Consider the following 24,511-nt stretch of genomic DNA (forward strand, 5'->3'; position numbering starts at 1 on the left):
AGACAGACAGAGAGAGAGAGAGAGAGAGAGAGGCAGAGGCATCAGACAGACAGACAGAGAGAGAGAGAGAGAGGCAGAGGCATCAGACAGACAGACAGAGAGAGAGAGAGAGAGGCAGAGGCATCAGACAGACAGACAGAGAGAGAGAGAGAGAGGCAGAGGCATCAGACAGACAGAGAGAGAGAGAGAGAGAGAGAGAGAGAGAGAGAGGCAGAGGCATCAGACAGACAGAGAGAGAGAGAGAGAGAGAGAGGCAGAGGCATCAGACAGACAGACAGAGAGAGAGAGAGAGAGAGAGAGGCAGAGGCATCAGACAGACAGACAGAGAGAGAGAGAGAGAGAGAGAGAGGCAGAGGCATCAGACAGACAGACAGAGAGAGAGAGAGAGAGAGGCAGAGGCATCAGACAGACAGACAGAGAGAGAGAGAGAGAGAGAGAGAGAGGCAGAGGCATCAGACAGACAGACAGAGAGAGAGAGAGAGAGAGAGAGAGAGGCAGAGGCATCAGACAGACAGACAGAGAGAGAGAGAGAGAGAGAGAGGCAGAGGCATCAGACAGACAGACAGAGAGAGAGAGAGAGAGAGAGAGGCAGAGGCATCAGACAGACAGACAGAGAGAGAGAGAGAGAGAGAGAGGCAGAGGCATCAGACAGACAGACAGAGAGAGAGAGAGAGAGAGGCAGAGGCATCAGACAGACAGACAGAGAGAGAGAGAGAGAGAGGCAGAGGCATCAGACAGACAGACAGAGAGAGAGAGAGAGAGAGAGGCAGAGGCATCAGACAGACAGACAGAGAGAGAGAGAGAGAGACTGAGACATCAGAGAGAGAGAGACTGAGACATCAGAGAGAGAGAGACTGAGACATCAGAGAGAGAGAGACTGAGACATCAGAGAGAGAGAGACTGAGACATCAGAGAGAGAGAGACTGAGACATCAGAGAGAGAGAGACTGAGACATCAGAGAGAGAGAGACTGAGACATCAGAGAGAGAGAGACTGAGACATCAGAGAGAGAGAGACTGAGACATCAGAGAGAGAGAGACTGAGACATCAGAGAGAGAGAGACTGAGACATCAGAGAGAGAGAGACTGAGACATCAGAGAGAGAGAGACCGAGACATCAGAGAGAGAGAGACCGAGACATCAGAGAGAGAGAGACCGAGACATCAGAGAGAGAGAGACCGAGACATCAGAGAGAGAGAGACCGAGACATCAGAGAGAGAGAGACCGAGACATCAGAGAGAGAGAGACCGAGACATCAGAGAGAGAGAGACCGAGACATCAGAGAGAGAGAGACCGAGACATCAGAGAGAGAGAGAGACCGAGACATCAGAGAGAGAGAGAGACCGAGACATCAGAGAGAGAGAGAGACCGAGACATCAGAGAGAGAGAGAGACCGAGACATCAGAGAGAGAGAGAGACACCGAGACATCAGAGAGAGAGAGAGAGACCGAGACATCAGAGAGAGAGAGAGAGACCGAGACATCAGAGAGAGAGAGAGAGGGTCCGAGACATCAGAGAGAGAGAGAGAGAGAGACCGAGACATCAGAGAGAGAGAGAGAGAGAGACCGAGACATCAGAGAGAGAGAGAGAGAGACCGAGACATCAGAGAGAGAGAGAGAGAGACCGAGACATCAGAGAGAGAGAGAGAGAGACCGAGACATCAGAGAGAGAGAGAGAGAGACCGAGACATCAGAGAGAGAGAGAGAGAGACCGAGACATCAGAGAGAGAGAGAGAGAGACCGAGACATCAGAGAGAGAGAGAGAGAGACCGAGACATCAGAGAGAGAGAGAGAGAGACCGAGACATCAGAGAGAGAGAGAGAGAGACCGAGACATCAGAGAGAGAGAGAGACTGAGACATCAGAGAGAGAGAGAGACTGAGACATCAGAGAGAGAGAGAGACTGAGACATCAGAGAGAGAGAGAGACTGAGACATCAGAGAGAGAGAGAGACTGAGACATCAGAGAGAGAGAGAGACTGAGACATCAGAGAGAGAGAGAGACTGAGACATCAGAGAGAGAGAGAGACTGAGACATCAGAGAGAGAGAGAGACTGAGACATCAGAGAGAGAGAGAGACTGAGACATCAGAGAGAGAGAGAGACCGAGACATCAGAGAGAGAGAGACCGAGACATCAGAGAGAGAGAGACCGAGACATCAGAGAGAGAGAGACCGAGACATCAGAGAGAGAGAGACCGAGACATCAGAGAGAGAGAGACCGAGACATCAGAGAGAGAGAGACCGAGACATCAGAGAGAGAGAGACCGAGACATCAGAGAGAGAGAGACCGAGACATCAGAGAGAGAGAGACCGAGACATCAGAGAGAGAGAGACCGAGACATCAGAGAGAGAGAGAGACCGAGACATCAGAGAGAGAGAGAGACCGAGACATCAGAGAGAGAGAGAGACCGAGACATCAGAGAGAGAGAGACCGAGACATCAGAGAGAGAGAGACCGAGACATCAGAGAGAGAGAGACCGAGACATCAGAGAGAGAGAGAGACCGAGACATCAGAGAGAGAGAGAGAGACCGAGACATCAGAGAGAGAGAGAGAGACCGAGACATCAGAGAGAGAGAGAGAGACTGAGACATCAGAGAGAGAGAGAGAGACTGAGACATCAGAGAGAGAGAGAGAGACTGAGACATCAGAGAGAGAGAGAGACTGAGACATCAGAGAGAGAGAGAGACTGAGACATCAGAGAGAGAGAGAGACTGAGACATCAGAGAGAGAGAGAGACTGAGACATCAGAGAGAGAGAGAGACTGAGACATCAGAGAGAGAGAGAGACTGAGACATCAGAGAGAGAGAGAGACTGAGACATCAGAGAGAGAGAGAGACTGAGACATCAGAGAGAGAGAGAGACTGAGACATCAGAGAGAGAGAGAGACTGAGACATCAGAGAGAGAGAGAGACTGAGACATCAGAGAGAGAGAGAGACTGAGACATCAGAGAGAGAGAGAGACTGAGACATCAGAGAGAGAGAGAGACTGAGACATCAGAGAGAGAGAGAGACTGAGACATCAGAGAGAGAGAGAGACTGAGACATCAGAGAGAGAGAGAGAGACTGAGACATCAGAGAGAGAGAGAGAGACTGAGACATCAGAGAGAGAGAGAGACTGAGACATCAGAGAGAGAGAGAGACTGAGACATCAGAGAGAGAGAGAGACTGAGACATCAGAGAGAGAGAGAGACTGAGACATCAGAGAGAGAGAGACTGAGACATCAGAGAGAGAGAGAGACTGAGACATCAGAGAGAGAGAGAGACTGAGACATCAGAGAGAGAGAGAGAGAGACTGAGACATCAGAGAGAGAGAGACTGAGACATCAGAGAGAGAGAGACTGAGACATCAGAGAGAGAGAGACTGAGACATCAGAGAGAGAGAGACTGAGACATCAGAGAGAGAGAGAGAGAGAGAGAGAGAGAGAGAGAGAGAGAGAGAGAGAGAGAGAGACTGAGACATCAGAGAGAGAGAGAGAGAGAGACCGAGACATCAGAGAGAGAGGGAGAGAGAGAGAGAGAGAGACCGAGACATCAGAGAGAGAAAAAGTATCATGAAATAGTCAGTAAATGAAGTCGAAGATCTTGTCTTTTGAATTCATTTCTTTAACAATAAATAGGAACTTCTGAGAAATTAAGAAATGTAAATACAGGTAGTTTTGTATTGAAAGCCATTTTTGGTTTAAGGAGAAAAAAATCTTGTTCCAACAAAACGGCAGTCGTCAATCAGAGAAGATTTGAATTGTAATAGCGAAGACGAAGAATAGGGTAATCGATCTGTACAAGTGTTGGATTATAAAAGATTATAAAAGAGCTAAATTCTTTTTTGTGTTGGACAAAAAAAAAAAAAAAATCATGTGCGAAAGTGCTGAAAGATTCAATCTTTTTATATTGAGCAATTTTGGTTTCTGGTTGGCTGTTAGCAAAATGTGGCTCTATTTCATTGGTCAGTTCCTATCGCCAGCGTCTAAGTAGAATCTTCCAACTTTCTGTAATCATACCCTTCATTATATCAAAAATATTGCGACAACCCCCTATTTTTCATATAATGGGAAGTCCTTTCAGTTTTGATGTTAAATTTTTTGTTAAAAATAAAACATAAATGTGTAGAATTATACAAGTTGTAACATGTAAAATAAAAACAGAAAAGTTATTTAGTTAATTTTTATTCAAATGCTAAAGAAAATAGCTGTAACAAAAAAAAAAAAAAAAAAAAAAAAATTAATTTTTACTCATTTATATCTTGAAAGTTAAGCATGTTGTCATGCACCTCCCTCCTTAAAAAAATTATGAGAACAAAAATAGACTGAAATTTCGTGATAAAGGGGATAGAAATTTCAGTCTATTAGGGTATTTAAATAAGCCTTTTAAGATCCTTTTCATGATGTTAAGGTTATATTGCGATGCAATTCGCAATAAAATTCTGATCGTGGTTAGGTTTGTAGTCCGTGAAAATGTCATAAATCTGAAAAAAAATCCTTTGCCAACAAATCTTGCCTTGTACTGTTCAATGCCTGGCGCTGTAGTCATTTTTATAAAGACCCATTGAGAAGAAATAACATGCTTATATTTTGGGGGAGGTACTACCAAATATTATTTTCTGTTAATATGTCTATCTCATTTTCATTGCTTTTTTCCATTGTTGACAAGGTTATGAATTATTTGCTTCGTTTAAAGCTTTTTTTTTTAGCATATTATCTATGATATAGCAATAATTGATTTGATAAGCTTCAAATTGTCAACCACAAAATAAATCGGGTTGTCTTCTACTTTTGGGGTAACATTCAGACGAATTTTCGACTAACATCAGCATCATCGTTGTCATCACTTAATATTTTTGTCTGCGTCAGTGTAAACTTAATTGTTACTTGATTTATGAATTTGGGGAAATATTAATTCGTCCTCTTCATATAATAAATTTTTGTCTTTGAAATTAAATGTGTCTGATTTTTGCAAATCGGATTCTTTTGTATTTCTGTTTGAAAAAAAATACTAAATATGCAGGGCTTTATTGGTCATAGACTAGCAAAATACATCGGTTACTCTTTATATTTAATTTGCTTTTTTATTTAAAAATGCAAAGCAAGTTAAACCAAATAGATGCATTCTGCTTAAGTTTGGCTTTTTACCGCAGATAGTTTTATATGGGGTTTTGGATAGTCTTTTGTAAAAGGACCGGCCACAACAATCATTAGTAAATATGTCCATCAGTTTTGGAGGAATTTTGATTCAATAAGTAGACACCTTGCCATTTCAAAAAGTGTCTGCCACAATCTTTCAGCAGTTCTGTTTTGGTGAGGTGAATAAGGGGCCTGATTTCTCATGTTTGATACAATGGTTAATTAATAAAAGCTTAAAGTCTATAAATGAATTCTGTACCATTGTCAGAGCGATAAATAATTCTCTCTTACGTTTAATGCTTTGCAGACATCATCCAAGGCTTCTCGCATTATCAGAGATAAATTTCTGTTATGTAAGCCCTGTATCAATTCTGCAAAAATTTTTCAATAAATTCTGGGTCGTTCGATTTTTAGGTTGTGTCTGAATAACTCATTTTTGAATTTGTAAATAATCGAAAAATTTCACCTGCCACAGAAGGCGCCAAGCAATAAATCAGAAACCGGAATCACTCTTTAAAACATACTGGATCTGCCACAATTCGAATTTTGATTCAGATCCATCAAAGTAATGTCTATCATCTGAGCCTATAACCTTTGGAGTTGCAAGCTATTTTAGTTTTAGAAGCGAAGAGAAACATTGGTAATATCAGGCAATATCAATACAAAGAATCTTTGAATTGTAAAAAGCTTCTGGATGAAAACAAATAGTTTCCTGTGGGATAACCAGAAGTCTTGAATTGTAAAAGTTTGCAGATTAAGATTAAAATTCCTTTTCATGTGGGCACGAAAAATTATGTGCAGGTTTTGAATTGAAAGGCATATTTAATTTTAGAAGAGTTCCTGATGGGTTGACAATCTGTATAAATCCTGAGATGAAAAATAGAGTTTCTGATGGGTAGCAAAATTGTATAAGTCTTGAACTGTAAAAGTTTGCAGGCAAAGAGAAAAGATCTTTCTTGTGTGGACACAAAAAATTATGTGTTGAGATTCTAACAGATCCAGTATTTTTATGGAATGATTCCAGTTTCTGATTGGTTGATAGCAGAATGTGGCTTGATTTGATTGGTCAGTTCCTATCGTCAGTGTCTATGAATAGAACTTTCAAATTTTCTTTAATCATATCCTATAATTATATCGAAAGTCCAGTGAGTGTGAAGCCCATTAAGAATCACACTTCCTACTCATCAGACAAGCACCAAAATGTCCCCCCACATCAGAGTTTCGTGTAGAAGTCTTGAATTGTAAAAGTTTGCAGATAAAGAGCAAAATTCTTTTTCATGTGAACACAATTATGTGCAGGAATTCTAAAAGATCCAGCATGTTTTATGGAGTAATTCCGGCTTCTGATTGATTGCTACAGAGCACGGCGCCTTCTAATTAGTGAGTTCCTATCACCTCTGTAAGTAGTACCTTTAAAGTATGTAGGTATGTACATGGGTCATGATTTCCAGACTATAAATTATTCAATCAGGAGATCCTATTTATTAAAAAGGAAGATAGAAGGTGATAACATACTACGAACATTAAATTAGTATAGAGATAAACTAATTTAATGCTCAGAGTATTTTATCATTTATCCCTCTTTTTAATAAATAGGATCTCCTGATCACCAAAGACACAATGTAAAAAAAAAAAAAAAAAAAAAAAAAAAAAAAAGGATGTCATGTTTGAGCTGTACATAAAATAGAATATACTTTCTTGATCTTTTGGCTATGATCAAAGGATAAAATCTATTCTGTCTAAAGATGCTTGGTTGGTTGGTTGGTTGTTTTACGGCATATCAACCCTTTTCGGGTTATTTAATGCCGAATCCAAAGATTTTGAAGAAAAATTTTTTTAATAGAATATATTTGTTGTTTTCACATCGGTTTCTATTTAACCCATAGTTGGGACCCTAACAGGTACTACCAGTCCGGGTCAGAGTGGACATGGGAGCAATGGTAATTAAAGGGTGGCTCCACACTCCCCAAAGCCCACAAGCTGGGGCGTCACCACTGGATATAGTTTAAGGTCATATCCAAGACCCCCATTGAGGGACTTTTACCCTCTGCAGGGGGGCAGTCGGCGTATTCTTATGCCCCACCGACAGGGCCTCTAAAGATAGTATAATAATATCGTGGGGTTTCTGTTTGTGCCATAAAATGGAACTATTTCACCGACTTCTATAAGGATATTGGAGATAAATCGTAATAACTAGATATAATCTGACACTACATGAACCACACTCGGATAAATACTTCTACAGTTTTAATAAAAGGACTACAATATTGCTGAACGTCGACAGAACGCTCAGCAGCACTATATCACATCTGAAAGAAACCGCTGTGGAAGTTCCAGATTCTGCTAGCTGTAATAATTCCAGAAGTGCATCATAATTAATAGAGTACATAATAATAATTCAGAGGGAACTTACCATATGACTGTGGCACAATGGATATCTGCCTGCCATTCATTTGGGAAGCCATTTGCATAGGAGATCCAATGGAAGGATTAGGGAGCATTCTTTGGTGGGGAAGAGGGGCTGACATAGGCTGCACTGGGTTTGGCATTCGCATTACTGGCGTCATTGTTCTTGTGGTTACAACTCTTTGACGAACTACTAAACAAAACGGGAAAAATAAAAATGGAAAGGTCGCAAACATTAGAGAAGGCACTGCAAATCAGTTAAGTGGATGCACATCATACGGGAAACGTCAAATCTTTGTTGGACAGAGTCAAAAACACAACCAGAAAAGATGGCGATCTTAATTTTTAATAAATATTTTACAAAAACCACAGCAAAACTTTATTCTTGAAAGAATAAAAAATGGATTTATGACTGAAATCGGAACTTTTTTTTCTGGGTGGGAGTGGGGAGTGGTGAACCAATTCCTGTTAATCAAAACTTGAATAAATCAAACGACAGTTTTCTTTGATCAGGTTTAGAAAAGTTCCGCATCTATATATAATGAATGACAAAAGTCTATATTCCAAAGTTCATGATGTTGACCATCTTACAATTTATTCCTTTAATTCAGCTGATATTTACAATTCTTGATAGTATCTATTTTGTGGCACAAAATCGTTCACTTAATCATTATATCAATCAGTGAATCTATTTTACCCTTAATTCGTCAGAAGAAATCACAACAATCAATTCACCAAAAGGAGATAAAGTGCATTTTGACATGATTAAAAATCCGTGTGGTGCTATTTCTTCCAATAAGTTCAGGGCAAAATAGATTCACTGATTGATATAATAATTAAGTGATTAATTTTGTGCTACGAAACAGATACCGTCAAGAATTGTAAATGTCAACTGAATTAAAGGAATAAATTGCAAGATGATCAACATCATGAAATTTGAACTATAGACTTTTGTCATTCATCCATTATATTGCTCTGTAATTACATTGAGCTTCTTAAATAAGGATTGGTATATATTATATGGAAATAAAGTATATTTCCACAGAAATATATATATAATGTCACAGAATAAAATAAGGAAATTGTCATTCCAAGACCTCTCCAAATCAATCGAAATCAATGGTGAAATAGCTTCTGGGCAGCCATCTTTGTAATGCAAAAGTGAATAGTAGGCATCATTTAACGAAACTACAGCTGAAAGATATTGCGAATCTGAAACCTAATTTACTATTCTCAAATAAAATTAGGGTTATAAAAAGGTAAATCGGACTTAAATTAATTTCTCTGAAATTCCTCAGTAATGTGATTGTTTTATTGTTTTCGAAATCGTATGATGTCAAAAATGTGAAACTAACATTGAAAGTATATATATAGTATAAGTATTAATAATGATTTGAAGCCAAAACTTCACCATTACTGCTATTAACAATGGCGATTTGGCATATGTCTTTCTAAAGCCAAAACTATACTATTACTTCTATTATTAACTAGCAAAGATACTCTGTCTTACCCAGGGCCATAAAAACAAAAATAAAAATAAAGGTTAAAAGTAACATCTTTATATCAAAACTTTTCTCTACCTCTCTTCATCCGTTTCTCTACCTTTTCTTCATTTTTCACATCCCTCCCTCTACTTTTTCAACTTTGTGGAGGTTTGTTTTGTAGTTTTGGACTTTTAGCTGGACCTCCTAACACACACACGCGCAAACACAACTATTCTTTATATAATAGACTAGCAGGTTAACCGGCATTGCCCAGGGTAAAAATGCAACCTATTTCTATAAAAAATATACTATCTCTCTACATCTCTATGTACATATATATCTTTCTCTTGTCAACGTTTTTAACTCGGCTCATTCCTTTCTAGCTAGACACACACAAACTCATTTATAGTATAGATTCATTGAGTAATGTGTTAATATTTTCTTTCCAAATTAGTACATAACACAAAAAAAAAAAAAAAAGAAAAAAAAAGAAAATGCCCCCTACCCTGACAAAACTTCACTGTTGACTCCTAAGATTGAATTTTTTTTTCTCTAAAGCTTATATTATTAATCCAGGCAATTCTAATCAAGAAAATACAAACTTTGTTCGAACTCGAATCCTTGAGGCAAAAACGAAAAAAAAAAAAAAAACCTAAAAAAGGACGTGCTGAATTAAGTTAAAAGTGAATTAGGTCAAACATCAATCCCGCAGTGAACTTTGTTTTGGTTTAGTTTCCCCAAGATGTCTGGTCGAAAACCAGTTCCCCATAAAAATATAGGGGTGTCCATATGATATAAGGTTTCCACCGCATTGATAAAAAAAAAGCTGATTGCTTTTTGGATGTTCCGGCGTGATGCCGAGAACACGTAACGTTCAAATTTACTCAATTTATTATACAAACAGTTGACACGGCGAAACAGCGTGAATCTCATAAAAGTCAACGTGAATAAATCTAGACGCGACACGTGTTCCCAAATCATAGATATTATTATCTAAGGGGTATATAAACAGTTCTAAGCGATAGTAACCCCCCCCCCTCCCCCGTCGGCGAAAAAAGCCTTTGCGGGACATACATAAAATGTCACACACACTTTGCCTTATATATATATATATATATATATAGATGGATGGATGGAGACTATTTGCCTCTCAGACTAAACTATACTATCTTTCGACATTTAATTCAGAGGGAGGTTAATATCTGTTCTGTTATCAGGATACCATCCTCCCAAGTCTTACCTTCTTTTTTTGGAAAAGAGAGGTTAATATATCTGTCCTATTGTCATAATATCCTCTCAGGCATTACATCATTTTTGTGTGTGTGTGTGTGTGTGTGTGTGTATGTGTGATGGAGTGAAGTATAGTATTTGTTTTGCAGTTATATCTTCTCAGGCCTTACCTCCTCCTTTGTGGAGGGGAATAGTGTAGTATAAGTCATTCCTGATATATGCTAGGAAAACTGACTAAAGAGAACATTCCTTGTGAGTAAAATAAAATGTAATACTCAGTTTCAGTTTTAAAAAAAAAATGTTTACATAAATTAAATCTTTAAACAAGTAATACATCAGTTTTATTGTTGTCAATATACATGATCTATAAACATAACATTTTTTTTTTTTTTTTTTTTTTTTTTACTCGTCTTTTTACCAATGTGTAACCACTCATCAAGACTACATCACTATATAAAAGCATATAAGATATCTTTTGTTATAGGGGTAGTATCTGTTATCAGGATACCATCCTCCCAAGTCTTACCTTCTTTTTTTGGAGGAGAGAGATTAATATATCTGTCCTATTGTCATACACGGTCCGGCGGATATACACTCGAGAGTCAAAACAATGAAAAGAATATCCTGTTGTCCTAGCCCTAATAATAACACTTTTTATTTTATTTTAAAATATGTTTGTTTTGTTCAATGGCATATCAACCGTTTAGAGGTTATTTAATGCCAAATATAATAATTTAGGTTTCAAGTTCTTTTCAAATATTTATTAATGGAGTTTGGTTTGGTTTGTAAAAAAAAAAAAAAAAAAAAAAAAAAAAAAAAAAAAAATTTGTTATTTTTGACTTTGCAGAACATAATTAGGGGGAAAAAAAACAAAAACGTTTGGTGCATTTTTGGTCAGGAAGCCAATATCTTCAAACAGCCTAAACTGTTAACACCAAGTGCCCTAACAAATATTACCATTCTGGGCCAAAGTGGACCTGGGAGCAATTGTAACTAAGGAGCAACTCCACATTACCCACAGTCCCCGAATGGGGTCTCACTATTGGACATCTTTTAAGGTCATACCTAGAACCTGAGAGTGGGAAAACTATCGCTAGAAAATATTATTCTTCAACATTAGTAATTTTCTATATTACTAACACAATTGAACTTCAGCCACCAACTTCTTGAATCTACGAGGCGCGTTTCCAAATTAACGCCTTCTATTTTTTTTTTTTATTTTGTCTGAATAGAGCAGAAGGGATTGCAACTTGCATTGTTATGATGACTGAACTTATGCATTACAAGAACTGAAAGCTTCATGTCTTTATAGCTCTTTAACCTTTTTAAGTTGTGAAGAAAAATAGGAGGCTTTACTTTTGCAACAATCCTCACATCTAGAAGGAAAATGAACTGTTGAAATTAAAGTTTGCCTTTAAACTGTCGAATACTGTTAAATGTTCGCGCAAAAAAAAAAAAAATATATTTTTTTAAAAATTATTATGCAATGTTCTCCGCTTATGAAAAAAACACAATCAGTTTCTTTTCCTGTTTCGCCATTTGTACTAAATCCATATTTCTTTCTTTCCACTTACATGTGAATTAACCATGCATTCAAACGACTCAGAGTCAACAAAAAGAATGTTCTTGCCAATGAAAGAAATACCGGATTTTTTGATCTGCTCAATTTTGACTGCGTCTTAATTTACATGTCACCTTTTCATTTCCTATCAGTCAGTTTCGAGTTTGTGACTATTTTACAAGATACACAAGCCACTCTTGGATGCTTCTTTCCATGATCATTGTCACATAAAATAAAGAGAAGTTTTAGATGAACCAAATAAAATAATACGGTTGAGAATTAACTTGAATTTCTGTTGCATATATTGACATTGTGAGAGAGACAGGATGTAAGAAAAGTTTAGATAAAAATAGAATATTCGGTACGCGTTACTGTTCTGTATTTTTGTTTTCTTTTGAATTGCATTAATACTAACTTCTTGCTTCCATTAAGCGGCAATTAAAGACATGGCTGAATAGATTTAATCAAACCCTGTATTTAACTGTGAATTCAGAAATTTTAGAGACTGCAAGGTCTGAGGGAAATTTCTCGAGGAGTACAGACAAAAAAAAAAAAAAAAAAGGTTGGAAACCACTGCACTAGGACATGACAAACAACTAATTGATTAGATTGAGCTACTCCTTGTTCAACCAAAACAATTCATCTTGGGTCACTATGACTCATGGTCTACAGATGGTACCATTTTGGGGGACAGGGAGCAGTGTAATTGGTGAATTTATGTCTCTTCCTAGAGGGTGAAGGAAACGATACATTTTACATACGAGGTTCTGCTTATACTAAATAATTGTATTTTTTTGTTTTTTTTTATATTCAATATTTGGTGCTTGTGCAATATAATGGAGTTTTAAAAAATGAATTTTAGGGAAAAACAGAATTATGTACTTACATGTTGAAATTAGTAAAACTTCCAAAATTTACGAAAAATGATTACAAGTAAAGATTAAATGCTTCATATCATTGAGTTTTATCATACAGGTTAATGTTGAGTTCTTAAATGCCAGGGTTGGTTACTGCAATCTATCATTTTAAGTAATCCACTATTTTCAAAATAGAAAATGCCTAACAGCTAATACGTTTCTTGTTTTTTTTTTGTTTTTGAAAAAATAGTTCTAGATCACCTACTCAATCATTTTTCGTAAATTTAGAAATTTTTACTAATTTCAAAATTTTTCGTTAATTAAAATTTTTTTTTTTTTTACTAATTTCAAAATTTTTTGGAAATGTAGAAATTTTTACTAATTTCAAAATTTTTCATAAATCTTAAAATTTGTATTAATTTCACCACAACACGCAAGTACATAAGTCTTTTTTTTTTAAATCTAAAATTCATTTTTTGAAATTCTATTACAGTGAATAAGCACAACATTTTTTTTTTTATTTTAAATATTAAAAGATTTTTTTTATTAGTTTTTGATTTTTAAAAATGATTAGATTATTTTTATTAGCATAACAATTTTCAATGATTGAATTTATGTTTTATTAGAAAATACTTCAAAACAAAAAGGGATTAACTTTTTGAGGGAATTATAATCGAAGGGGTACATACCTTTTTCCTCTTCCGTTACATTCTTATCTGTGTGTAATAGAGATATTTTAATATTTATTAATAATTCTGTTTACGTTTAGACAGTTTAATCATCTTTGTTAAAACGGGGATAAAAAAAAATTGTTATTTACATCATAGTCAAACTAACACATCACTCAATTAGGCACAGGTCTAATAAACAGCTTTTAGGAAAAATTCGGTTTTCATTCAACATGGTGCATGAGAAAGTATGATTACAATGCATCTTTAAAAATTTGATTTTTTTTTTTTTTTTTTTTTGTTTTTTTACTTTGGCCTCAAAATACACCTCAGTTTCTGGAGCCAAATCTCTTTTCTTTACAGCATGTTTTCGAGTTCTTCAACCAGCCAGTAGTCACTAAAAGCCAGATCTGGAGAATAGGTGGATATGAAAGTAGTCCGCAGAGAAATCATGAATCGGACTAACAAACGTCTTCCGAATCTTTCGGCTATCTTGTCTCACAGTTTTGACATTTTAATGGCGGCCCTGTGGAAATTTCTAGGCAGGAACATTACCTGCCAAATTCTTCCTCCTCTTCTTCCCTTGAAGAGAAAACTAAGATGGCAGATCGTTCTAACGCCAAATTCCTTAATGCAATTCCTTATATATATTAAATCAGAAAAAGCGTGATTACAACGCTTCTTTAAAAATTGATGTTTTTTTTTTTTTATTTGACTTTGGCCTCAAAATACACCTCAGTTTCTGGAGCCAAATCTCTTTTCTTTACAGTTTTAGAGTTCTTCAACCAGCAAATAGTCACTAAAAACCAGAATTGGAGAATAGGGTGGGTACGAAAGCAATTAAAAGCGCAATTCATAGTTATGCCATTGTTGTGATCAATTTATGACAAAATAGATTGTCTTGACGAAAGGGCACTTTTGAAATTTTTAGATAATGATCGATTATTTGGATTATTCAGACTACTGTCCTCATCTTGATTGTTATTTTCACAAAATTTCGGTCCATGTAAAACCTTCAACCTTCTTCAAATGTATTGTGTCAAACTCGGACATCTTTCTATCAAACTCTGGAATCTGCATGGAATTTCAAACAGAATCCGTTATTTAATCTGCAAAAGTAATATGTTCTCGTTCTGTCAGCCACGATTGGGTATAAGTCCTAAATAATTTGTAATTGTACTTTAAGTATGGACCGCAACCTCCAGAAGAGTGTAACTTACAACTGAATCTTATCAAGTACTTGATTCACTACGCTATGGGTTCTTATGGAGAGAAAGATTCCCAAGTTTGATAAGATGCACCTGGAGATGGTCGGAAGTTACATTGACCGAAACATTGTGAAACAATCCAAAGAAACCAAATAATGCGAGAGCACTTTTGACGTTTCATTTATGACTGTTTTTGGTGATTTCTTCCTTCGAATGCACAAATAATACTTTATAATACCCGTAATTGATGGTTCTTCCCTGGTTAAAATACCTTGTGCATCAGAAAATACGAAAACCAAAACCTTGCCTGCTGATGGTTTTGTCTTTAATCATTTTGAACACCTGTCACTCTGCTGATTACCAATTTGATTCTGGCGTGAAATATTGAATCTGTTTCATCTACTGTCATATATTGATGCTAAAACAGTGGCAAACAATGCTTTAAATCAGGGGTTCTCAACCGGGGTCCATAGAATATTTCTGAGGGTCCACAGGCAAAAATATAACAAATTGGGGGGGTCTACAATTATATTTTGGTGGTCCATGAAAAAAATCAGCACAACTTTTATTATTCAAAAAATTTTTTTGATATAAAAGAAAAAGCTGAAGTAGATATCCAAACGAATTTGAATCTATTTTCTAGATTTCAAAAAATTTCCATAAAATTGCATAAAATGATAGGAGCTGGTTTTAAATATGTGCATCAGGCAGTCAGTTCTTTTCCTATTATATTGTCTGTCTGACCTTCGCCCTCCCATATTATGACCAATAGTTATGAGGGGGTCCACCAAAAAATAAGGGGTCCATGGGTAAAAAAAAAAAGGTAAACCACTGCTTGAATTCATCACTGCATTGTTTTTGATCAACCGTAAGCAAACATAGCATTCACACAGCTTTCCTATTAACAAATGTTAATGCAAAATGGTGAAAACACTGCCTACCAATATCTTCACCTTCTCTGCTATCTCATGCAATTTCAATTCATGACAGACTAAATTGAATAGACACTTTTTTGCTTTCCGGGACAACTACCAAATTTCGGCAACCCAAGTATTCAACAATATTTGAATCTGTATGATAGCACTTAAGATCGACATGCTACCTCTTAACAGTCGTTTTCAAAGGAGAAAACTTTGAATAACACCTAGCAAGGCATTAATTTGCTTGAATAGTATTTTTCACATCAGAAACCAATGCTTTATCCATACACGACATTTAGATTATTCGAACATTATTAAAATTTTCAACAGCAGCTTCATTTAAATAATTTGCAAACTAATATTCTGATTAGGTTAAACTTTTGACACATACCACTTGAAGGTTGGTACTTTATGAAAATCATATGCATTTTTTTTTAATTAGTGACGCCATATATCAGGCCTGGAACTTATTGAATGATGTGTTAGTTTTGTTTCTACTTTTATTTTTTCTGTTACAATCAGAAAATTGTCAGAGTACAGCAGAAAATTGATCTTCGTTTTGTGTGTTTATGAAACCATGTGCGCCCTCTCTATGTACCAGGTTTTCTTTCATTGTTGTTCACACAAGCAACTGCTGAGGAAGAGCACTGGTTCACAAATCAACAAAACGACATTCTGTAGATATTAGTTGTGCTTTGAACACGTGTGTGTGTGTGATACTATCGTGGGAAATGACAATCCAAATACCAGCGTCCACATCTTAGTTATCTGTAAAGACCAACACTGTCAGTCAGACAAAGTCAGCCCATCTTGGGTCCATCAAAGCTGTCCCGATCTGCTTCAAGCTACAAACTAAAAAATTGCCTTCAACTAAAGACTATCAATAAAACTCACTCGCATTCTAGATCCCTAGATGTAAAAGATCTTTCTACTCCAGTAGTTTCTTCCCCAGAACCACTAGACTCTGGAATTCCATTCCAGGATCCTGCTTCCCTAACTGTACTGACATGCAGAAGTTCAAGTGCAACGTGAACCGACATCTTGCTGTCCAAATCCCTACATAGTGCCCCAGTAGTTGCTGACCCTGATAGTAGCCCCCTACACCAAAGTGGCAATGTGCCTTGTTTGGGGTGAAAATGTAATATAATAAAAAATTCTCATACTGTCCATAAACTCTAATTATACGGACCGCTATGTCCGACCCCCCCCCACAGTCACTACCACACCTTGATTAACAATCCTATTTCCGATCGTCTTTGTGTGCCTTTATGAACCACTTCTCCCCATTGTTTTTCTACTAAACTCACTTTTGCTAATCAACTAATTCTCCCCAATCACTTCCTAACACTTTAGGGACGATAATATCACGTTTTGCTTTCATATTTTCAAACTTAGCTTTATGCAATGGCATTCACCATAGTCGAGTTGAGTTGGCTTCTCCTCTGACCTACACCATGTCCTGAACCAAGATTGCCTATGCATGGCGATCTACAGCATGATTGCAAAAGGTTAACCAATCATGACTCCACTATTGTATACCCGCAGACATGCAGCACATTTTACTAATGCATGCGAATGCTAGGCATTGCAGAGGAATGCTATATATTCGCTGCAGCTGGTCATCAAATGTGCTTTTCAGTCTATATAATTTTTTTTTTAAAAATCAACCTTTGTTAATGTCTCGATATATACACTTGGCAGCGAAATAAAATACTCACAGCTGGGTTATAAAATATTTTGTTTATTGGTAATGAAAACCTTTACAATTTCAGTATGATAGTTATGACATCAGTGAAGGTGCGTGGTGGGGGTGTGGCTGCTTGGCAGTGAAGAAAAATGTGTCACTTGTCCTGTCTGTGGTCACCGCTCTCTTCCTGTTGTCTGCTGCCTAGAGAGCTGAAAACATCTTTGACAAGAACCAGACCACTCATATTTTTTTTTGTTTAAAAATGTAAGTGCCTCGTTCAAGAGAAAAATCACAGACTAGTTGGATGTTATCTTTGATGAATAACTCCTCTGGGCAGCTGAACAATGACCACCAACAAAATTAGTCAGGAGACCCTAAGAGGAGGAGAGGCAAAAGTAGGAGTTGAACATTGAAGCAAGGCAGTTAGTTCTGGAGAGAACTACTTAGGTAAGTATGCCTCTCTGGCATATTGGGACTCTTGAGGCTCCCAGTAAGGGACTTTGTTAATGGTTCTGTGTATGTCAATCTAAATAAACAGACTCAATGCTGTAAGTTTGTTATTCATCTACATAGATGAAAATGATCATGGCCAAGTGAGGGCACATGATGCATTTTCCCATTGTGGATCTGAAAACAAACAGAAAAGTAGGAAGGGTTTTTGTCATTGATTACTCCCACTCCACCAATGAGTTGAATGCCTGAACCATCAATGACATCACACTAACAAGGCAGACAGCAAAGGTTGGAGTGTTGACAAAACAGCAAGTGCGGCTGAAGTAGTTATTATTGAAAAGTTCCAACTTCTGCCAATTGACATTGAGGACATTGCTAAGGCAATGGGCTTCCTCTTCTGTGCTAGAAAACAACTCACCTGAGAGTATTCTATATCTCTACAAAGCCACCATTCGCCCATGTATGGAGTATTGTTGCCTGTTGCCATATCTAGTCAGATGTATCTACCACTAGTCCCTCACTCTTAGACAAGGTAAAAAATAAATAAATAAATAAAATAAAAAATAAATAAATAAATAAAAAATAGAATCAAATCTAAAAGCTTCTTTATTATCAACCAAGCTTCAACCTCTGTCCCATCGCTGAAATATTACATTTCTGAACCTGTTTTACAAGTATTTTAATGGAATGTAATTCTACCCCCTTCATTGCAAAGGTTCCTAAATGCTAGAAAGCCTTCTACTCTAAGAGTTTCTTCCCTCGGACTGCTAGACTTTGGAATTTTCTGTTTCCTGCTTCCCTGACTGTACTGACATTCCAAAGTTTAAATGTAATGCAAACAAACATCTCGCTACTCAACTCTACACAATCTTGTTAGCTATGATTCCAAATAGTAGCCGCTTACGTCCCGATAGCAATATGCCTTGTTTGAGGTAAAAAAAAAAAAAAAAAAAAAAAAGAGGATATGAAATTTTTTATATATATATATATATATATATATATATATATATTACTCGGGTTTTTTTTATATTCAAAAGTAATGGACTAATGAATTCAACGAGGTTGTTAGATAGTGCTCAATAAAAAGAGCTGATAATACTTGTTTATTGTTATATAAACATGCTCACATCCCGCTGCTACAAATAGCCACTTGTTTCAATCAAACAACAGATATCATCAGGCAGCGACTTGACTATTCAAAAGTTCAATGAATAATGAGGTTATTCATTGAACTTTTGAATAGTCAAGTCGCTGCCTGATGATATCTGTTGTTTGATTGAAACAAGTGGCTATTTGTAGCAGCGGGATGTGAGCATGTTTATATAACAATAAACAAGTATATATATATATATATATATCGATTACCCTCTTTCATTGACCATATTTTACAACTAAAAAAGATTGTCCGGATGACAGATTGGTAGGCACACTATTTGAAAGTTAATGTTTTCAATTTACCCTTATCTATGTTTGGTGAATTAATTTTTTTTTTTATTAACTAGCAGAATTCTCATCCTGAAAAAAGTTTTTTGCTTGTATCTTAACTTGTCAACTGAAGTAGATATCCTATCTGAAACAAACATCTATTTTTTATGCTAGGCTTAAATTTTTAAATATCATGTACAGCACAATCACACTGACACACCAGTTCTCGCTAGATCACCAAAGTTAGGCAACAAGGAGTCTGGCCAGTACCAGATGGATGACTATTTGGGAAGGCTAGATGCTGTATGTACTGCGCAGAGTCATAGAAATTTTCAGGTTGATATCTGAGAGCACGTTTAACTCACTGGGAGAGATGTACCCCTCGAATCTAGATGGAAAGCAACGGGGAAACTACCGTCTTCACTTGTCTTCCAGAAATTACCAATAACTCTACAATTTGGAGAGGTGTGATTGCCGACACTGTTAAAACAGTCACTGCTGAAGACAAAATTTTTTGAAAATTAAAAAAAAAAAAAAAAAAAAAAAAATGAACATTGTGCAAATGATGTTTATGTAAATATACAAAACAACGGAAGATATAATTGAAGTAAAGAGTAAACAAACATAGCATATGAGCGAAAGAAATAAAGATGCAAATAGATTAGAGAAAAAAATAGAAGTATAGTGGTTGATTAAAAGATAAAATTGCCAATATTGAGTGTTCAAAGTAGCGAGAAGATTAAAATGCAAAGCAGAATAAGGAGATAAAAAAAGATTTCGGATAGTAATAGAATAAATAAATACAAAGATCTAATTTAGATAGCGCAATACTACAGCTATAAATATTTCTTAACAATATCACATTAGAAAGAACAGACACTCATAGAGTTACTTCATAGAGTTACTAATTTTCAAAATGAAAGTCTTCTATTGGTAACAACTTGTGTACAATTGTTCCGGGCCCTCAATGTTGGCATATAAGTACATAGTAGTTCATTAATTATAATTTTTCAAAACTGGGCAAGCTTATCAGCATATTGAAAAAAAAAAAAAAAACGTCAAATTTCACATCCCACGAGTAGGACTCTACTAACTGGTACAGCTGTTGAGAGAATATTGAAAACAAGTGTACTTTATGATAACATGATGATAAAGTCCGCTTGGCACATTACATATATGTTGTAGATAAATGAATACCAGCCATGTTAATAAGAGAGTCCTGTTTGTGGGATTTTGACAAATTGGTTATTCAATGTGCTGATGAGCTTACCCAGTTGTGCAATAAAAAAAAAAAAAAAAAAAAAACCTTCCAAATAACTGGTTTCACTTCTGGCAGAAACTGGCTGATGTAATCGCCATATTTGTCGTAAGTTTGAGTACTTTCCAATTCTTCTGGATTCATCGTCAGGGATAGATTAAGCTAACTGGTCTTGAATAATTTATAGTTTTATTTTTGTTTTTTATTTTAATTATGTTACAAACATTTCAGAATGTTACTACTATATTTGTAAATCTATTAAAATAATTAACGATTAAATAAATGTTATTAAATAAAAAATTATATAAATTGTTCCAAACCAGAATAAACTAAGATGGCAGACTCACATCATTTACAATATTCATTCTTGTAAAGTTATTTGGATTATTAAATAGCACTTGCTAACAGTTTCAGGCTCATAAAAAAGTTCTTGCTAATTCCTATAAACAGCAACAAATGACATTCACTCGAACCCAACAATTTTTTTATAAATGCAAAGCACGAACGCAAATCCCACGATATTACGTAAATTCTCTACCTGTATAAGAGCCAAGTACATCCAAGGATGGAGTACTGTTGCCACCCCTGGGCAGGAGCTGCTAGAAGCAGCTTATCCTGCCTTGAGAAAGTTCAAAATAGACTTTATAGCCTAGTGGGGAGAATGCCCTTTCGTGTTGTCTGCAACCCCTTTCCCACAGAAGAGATGTTGCGAGCCTGTCTCTCCTTTATCATTATTTTCATGGCAAGTGCTCATCTGGGCTACAATCTATGGTCCTCCCTAGCCTGACTTTCACAAAAAAAAAAAAAAAAAAAAAAAAAAAAACACTCGTCTAGCTGAAGCACTATCAATAATTTCCCCTACTCTTTATCTGTGCCAAAATCTACACAGATTTCATGAACAAAGTTTCTTTCTGAAAACTGCATGCCTATGGAACTCTGTTCCGTTTTCCTGCTTTCCAACTAACTACAATATAGATACGCGACAAAAATCAGACAAGGATCTTTGGTTACATGGGTGATGAAGTCATAGAAAAGATTGATTCGAAGACAAATAGAATTTTAATTACAAGTGAGAGGAGTTTGAAATGACCATGTTAGTGAACAGACCAGAGATCTTGTGCTCCACGGTTTTAGGCAGTGACGCCCATGGAGGTCAGAAGGGGGCGACTTGGCAAGATGTAGTCGTATACAAAGCGTGCTAACTCTGAAAAAGAACTCAGCAGAAATAAATGAAATACTCATATATAATTCTAGCCTTGGTGTTTTTACTTCTTGGAGAAAAGCACTTTTGATTTCAGGATGCATGAAAAGAAGATTGGAAGTATGTGTCTTTTGCTAGTGTACTCACCGACAATGACGTTCGTCCCTTGTTTAAACCCTGTCGATAAACATATGTATACACACATCGACACAATAGAGAACACTATATCAATATAGCACCTAAGATGATCATAAATACTATATGCATTGTTATAAATATACATTAGACAAATCAAATATCACAACACATTTAACACTCACAAGTTAACAGAGACGCATTACTGTTACACACACAGGCTATATAACACTATGCCTTGTCAGAGCAAGCAGTGATCTTTGCCACTGCTTATTTTGTGAATTTGATGTGAGACTGCTAGCTTTAAAGGTTGTTTTCTTATCCAAACCAGGGGAGCTAGTGGATGGGAGTTCTCATCTCCACAAGTATGCAAATAGCACCTGGACTTTTACCATTAGTAAAAAAAAAAAAAAAAATTGATTGTATGTACGAAGTACCTTCAATAAGTTTCCAAACTTTTTTTGTATTGGCACTTTTATTGATAGTACACATATGAAACCCTAGTCCCCTTCGAAGTAACCTCCTCCAGCTGCAATGCACTTGTACTGTTCCAACTTCTGGAAGACCCCCATGGAAGTCCTCTTGTGTGAGTGAATCAATAACCCTCATCACAGCCTCTTTCACCTCAATTGGCTCATAGCAACAACTTCTAAGGTTTTCCTTGAGCTTGAGGAATAACCAAAAGTCACAGGGAGCAAGGTCTGGACTACAGGGAGGATGAGAGATCATCTTGATGCCCATTTTGGTCAAATAGTCTGTGACAAGGATGGAGCACCCTTGGGACAACATTTGCACAAATCTTTTGCATCTTCAGTTCCCACACTGACATCAAACTGTACACTTATTGTTTTTATTACACACAACAGTCCTTATCTATGAAATTCTTTATTTGGCCAATCAGCTATGGTGTACTGACTTCCTTACTCCTCCCATACCTCTTATCCTTAATAGACTTCCTGCCTTTCTTGAATCTCTTATACCACTCAAAAACGGATGCTTGATTAATGCAAAATGGTCCAAAAAGCAGTCTGACACATTACATACGTTTCTGTGGCATTTTTTCCAAATTTAAAACAAAATTTTTTGCATATCATTCTTCTAAAGTGTCCTCACATCACGATTGCATTTTTGAAATTTACCAGTTGTGACAATCAGACTTTAGCAGGGTGTATTCCAATTCCTGCTGAATCTGAAATCATAAAAATTGGTCAGTCGTCTTATAAGAGGTATAACAATAACATACTGAATTTTCAGGAGTATAACAATTTTAAATGCTTGTATTAAAAAAGTCTGGAAACTTATTGAAGGCATCTCGGACATGAGAATTCTAGGAGCTTTAGATGAAGCCGGTTAAACCCAAATTAGTATTAGTGCCATTTCTCACACACACACACACACACACACACAGCAGAGATGTGTGGTTCAGTAGAGAAACTGCATAGAATTTTCGTCAAGCAACTAGCAGAGAACTCACACCTCACACTGCATCTACTTGGTATGATGGAGGATGAAACGAGTTGGCATGAAAGATAAGATCCGTGAGCACAACTAAAGGATGATTTTTTAACGTGACAGGGTTCAAAAGGGAGTCGTCAACGTGGTAAGTCCTGAACTGTCATCTAAGCTCCAACCTCTGTTCTAGCGACAAAATATTGCATTCTTCTGCTTGTTCTACAAACATTTTAATAGTGGATGCTCTGACGAACTACAAGCCCTTGTACTCCCTTCACGTAAATTCTCCCGACAATCAGCAAAATCCCACCCCTACACAGATCCTTAAATGTAAGAAAGCCTTCTACTCCAATAGTTTCTTCCCCAGAACTGCTAGACTCTGGAACTCCTTTCCAGATTTATTTTCCCAACTGCACTGACATGCAGAAGTTCAAGTGTAATGTAAACAGACATCTTGTTGCTCAACTCCCTACATAGTATCCCTGCAACTTATGTTCCCGATAGTAGCCCTCTATATCAAAATGGCACTGTGCCTTGTCTGGAATAAAATAAAAAAGAAAAAGATTTTATTAATAAACCACTCCTAACTGGATGATCCTTGAAACTGCAGCAAGTGTAAAGATATGTTATATTTTCGTCTTTAGTTTTTGTTATAAAATAATCTGAAATGTTATCAAACTTTTTGTGTGAAATGTCTATTGTCTTGATTTGGTTCCAATTTTGAGAAGTTGTTCTCATAAATCTATCATATAAGGAGCAGTTGTGTATATGCTAAGTTCCAAAAGTACAAAACAAACAGCCACAAGGTTGGTATTTTCTTTATTGGCATTGCAACCAGAGGAATATCTAAAAATTAATAAAAATTACGCTCCTGAATTTTTTTAAAAATACAATTGCAAATTACTTAGGACCTCTATCCAGTCATGGCTGATGGAATGAGAGCATGCCACCTCTGTGAAGTAAAAGGCTTCCATTCAAAATTCGGTCCTAATTCTTGAGTTCGATAAGATACACTGGTAACATTGACCAAAATGTTGTGAAAATGACACTCAAGATGAGAACAGTAGTTTGAAGAATGCAAATAAAAATTATTCCTTCTTTAGAGGATCATCTGGACCAGATTTTATCAGGCAAATCAGTTTTTCAGTAATTTCGAATGTTATCTATTATATAAAGGAGAGGTGAACGACTTACATTATTATTATTACTACTAGTAGGCTGCCTGGCGTTGCCCGGTTGTAACATATGCATGACTATTTAAATTCGTCACAAACTAGGATGAAATTTGCTATTTTTTTTTATATAACAAGGCTCTCTGGACAAATTTATCTGAAGTTGACCTTTGACAACTAAATATTTGCGTTTACTAGCCAAATAGAAAAGTTACTAGCCAAACCCACATGATTTTTAGAATATGACATCTTCATTCTGTGACGAGTATGTACATTATAA

The 24,511-nt window shown here is 36.4% G+C and overlaps 1 protein-coding gene across 1 annotated transcript in view; it reads right to left on the reverse strand.

The window, feature by feature from the left end:
- The window catches only part of LOC145259689 (endoplasmic reticulum junction formation protein lunapark-B-like), a 197,161-nt gene that overhangs the window by 40,098 nt on the left and 132,552 nt on the right, over positions 1-24,511 (reverse strand). Inside the window, 2 exon segments of the mRNA XM_080117357.1 lie at positions 7,528-7,710; positions 13,342-13,368. Of these exon segments, the coding sequence (XP_079973483.1) occupies positions 7,528-7,710; positions 13,342-13,368 (210 nt within the window).

Source organism: Euprymna scolopes, chromosome 35 (genome assembly GCF_053919585.1).
Source record: "Euprymna scolopes isolate OS-2025 chromosome 35, ASM5391958v1, whole genome shotgun sequence".
In the NCBI taxonomy this organism is placed as follows: Eukaryota; Metazoa; Mollusca; class Cephalopoda; order Sepiida; family Sepiolidae; genus Euprymna; species Euprymna scolopes.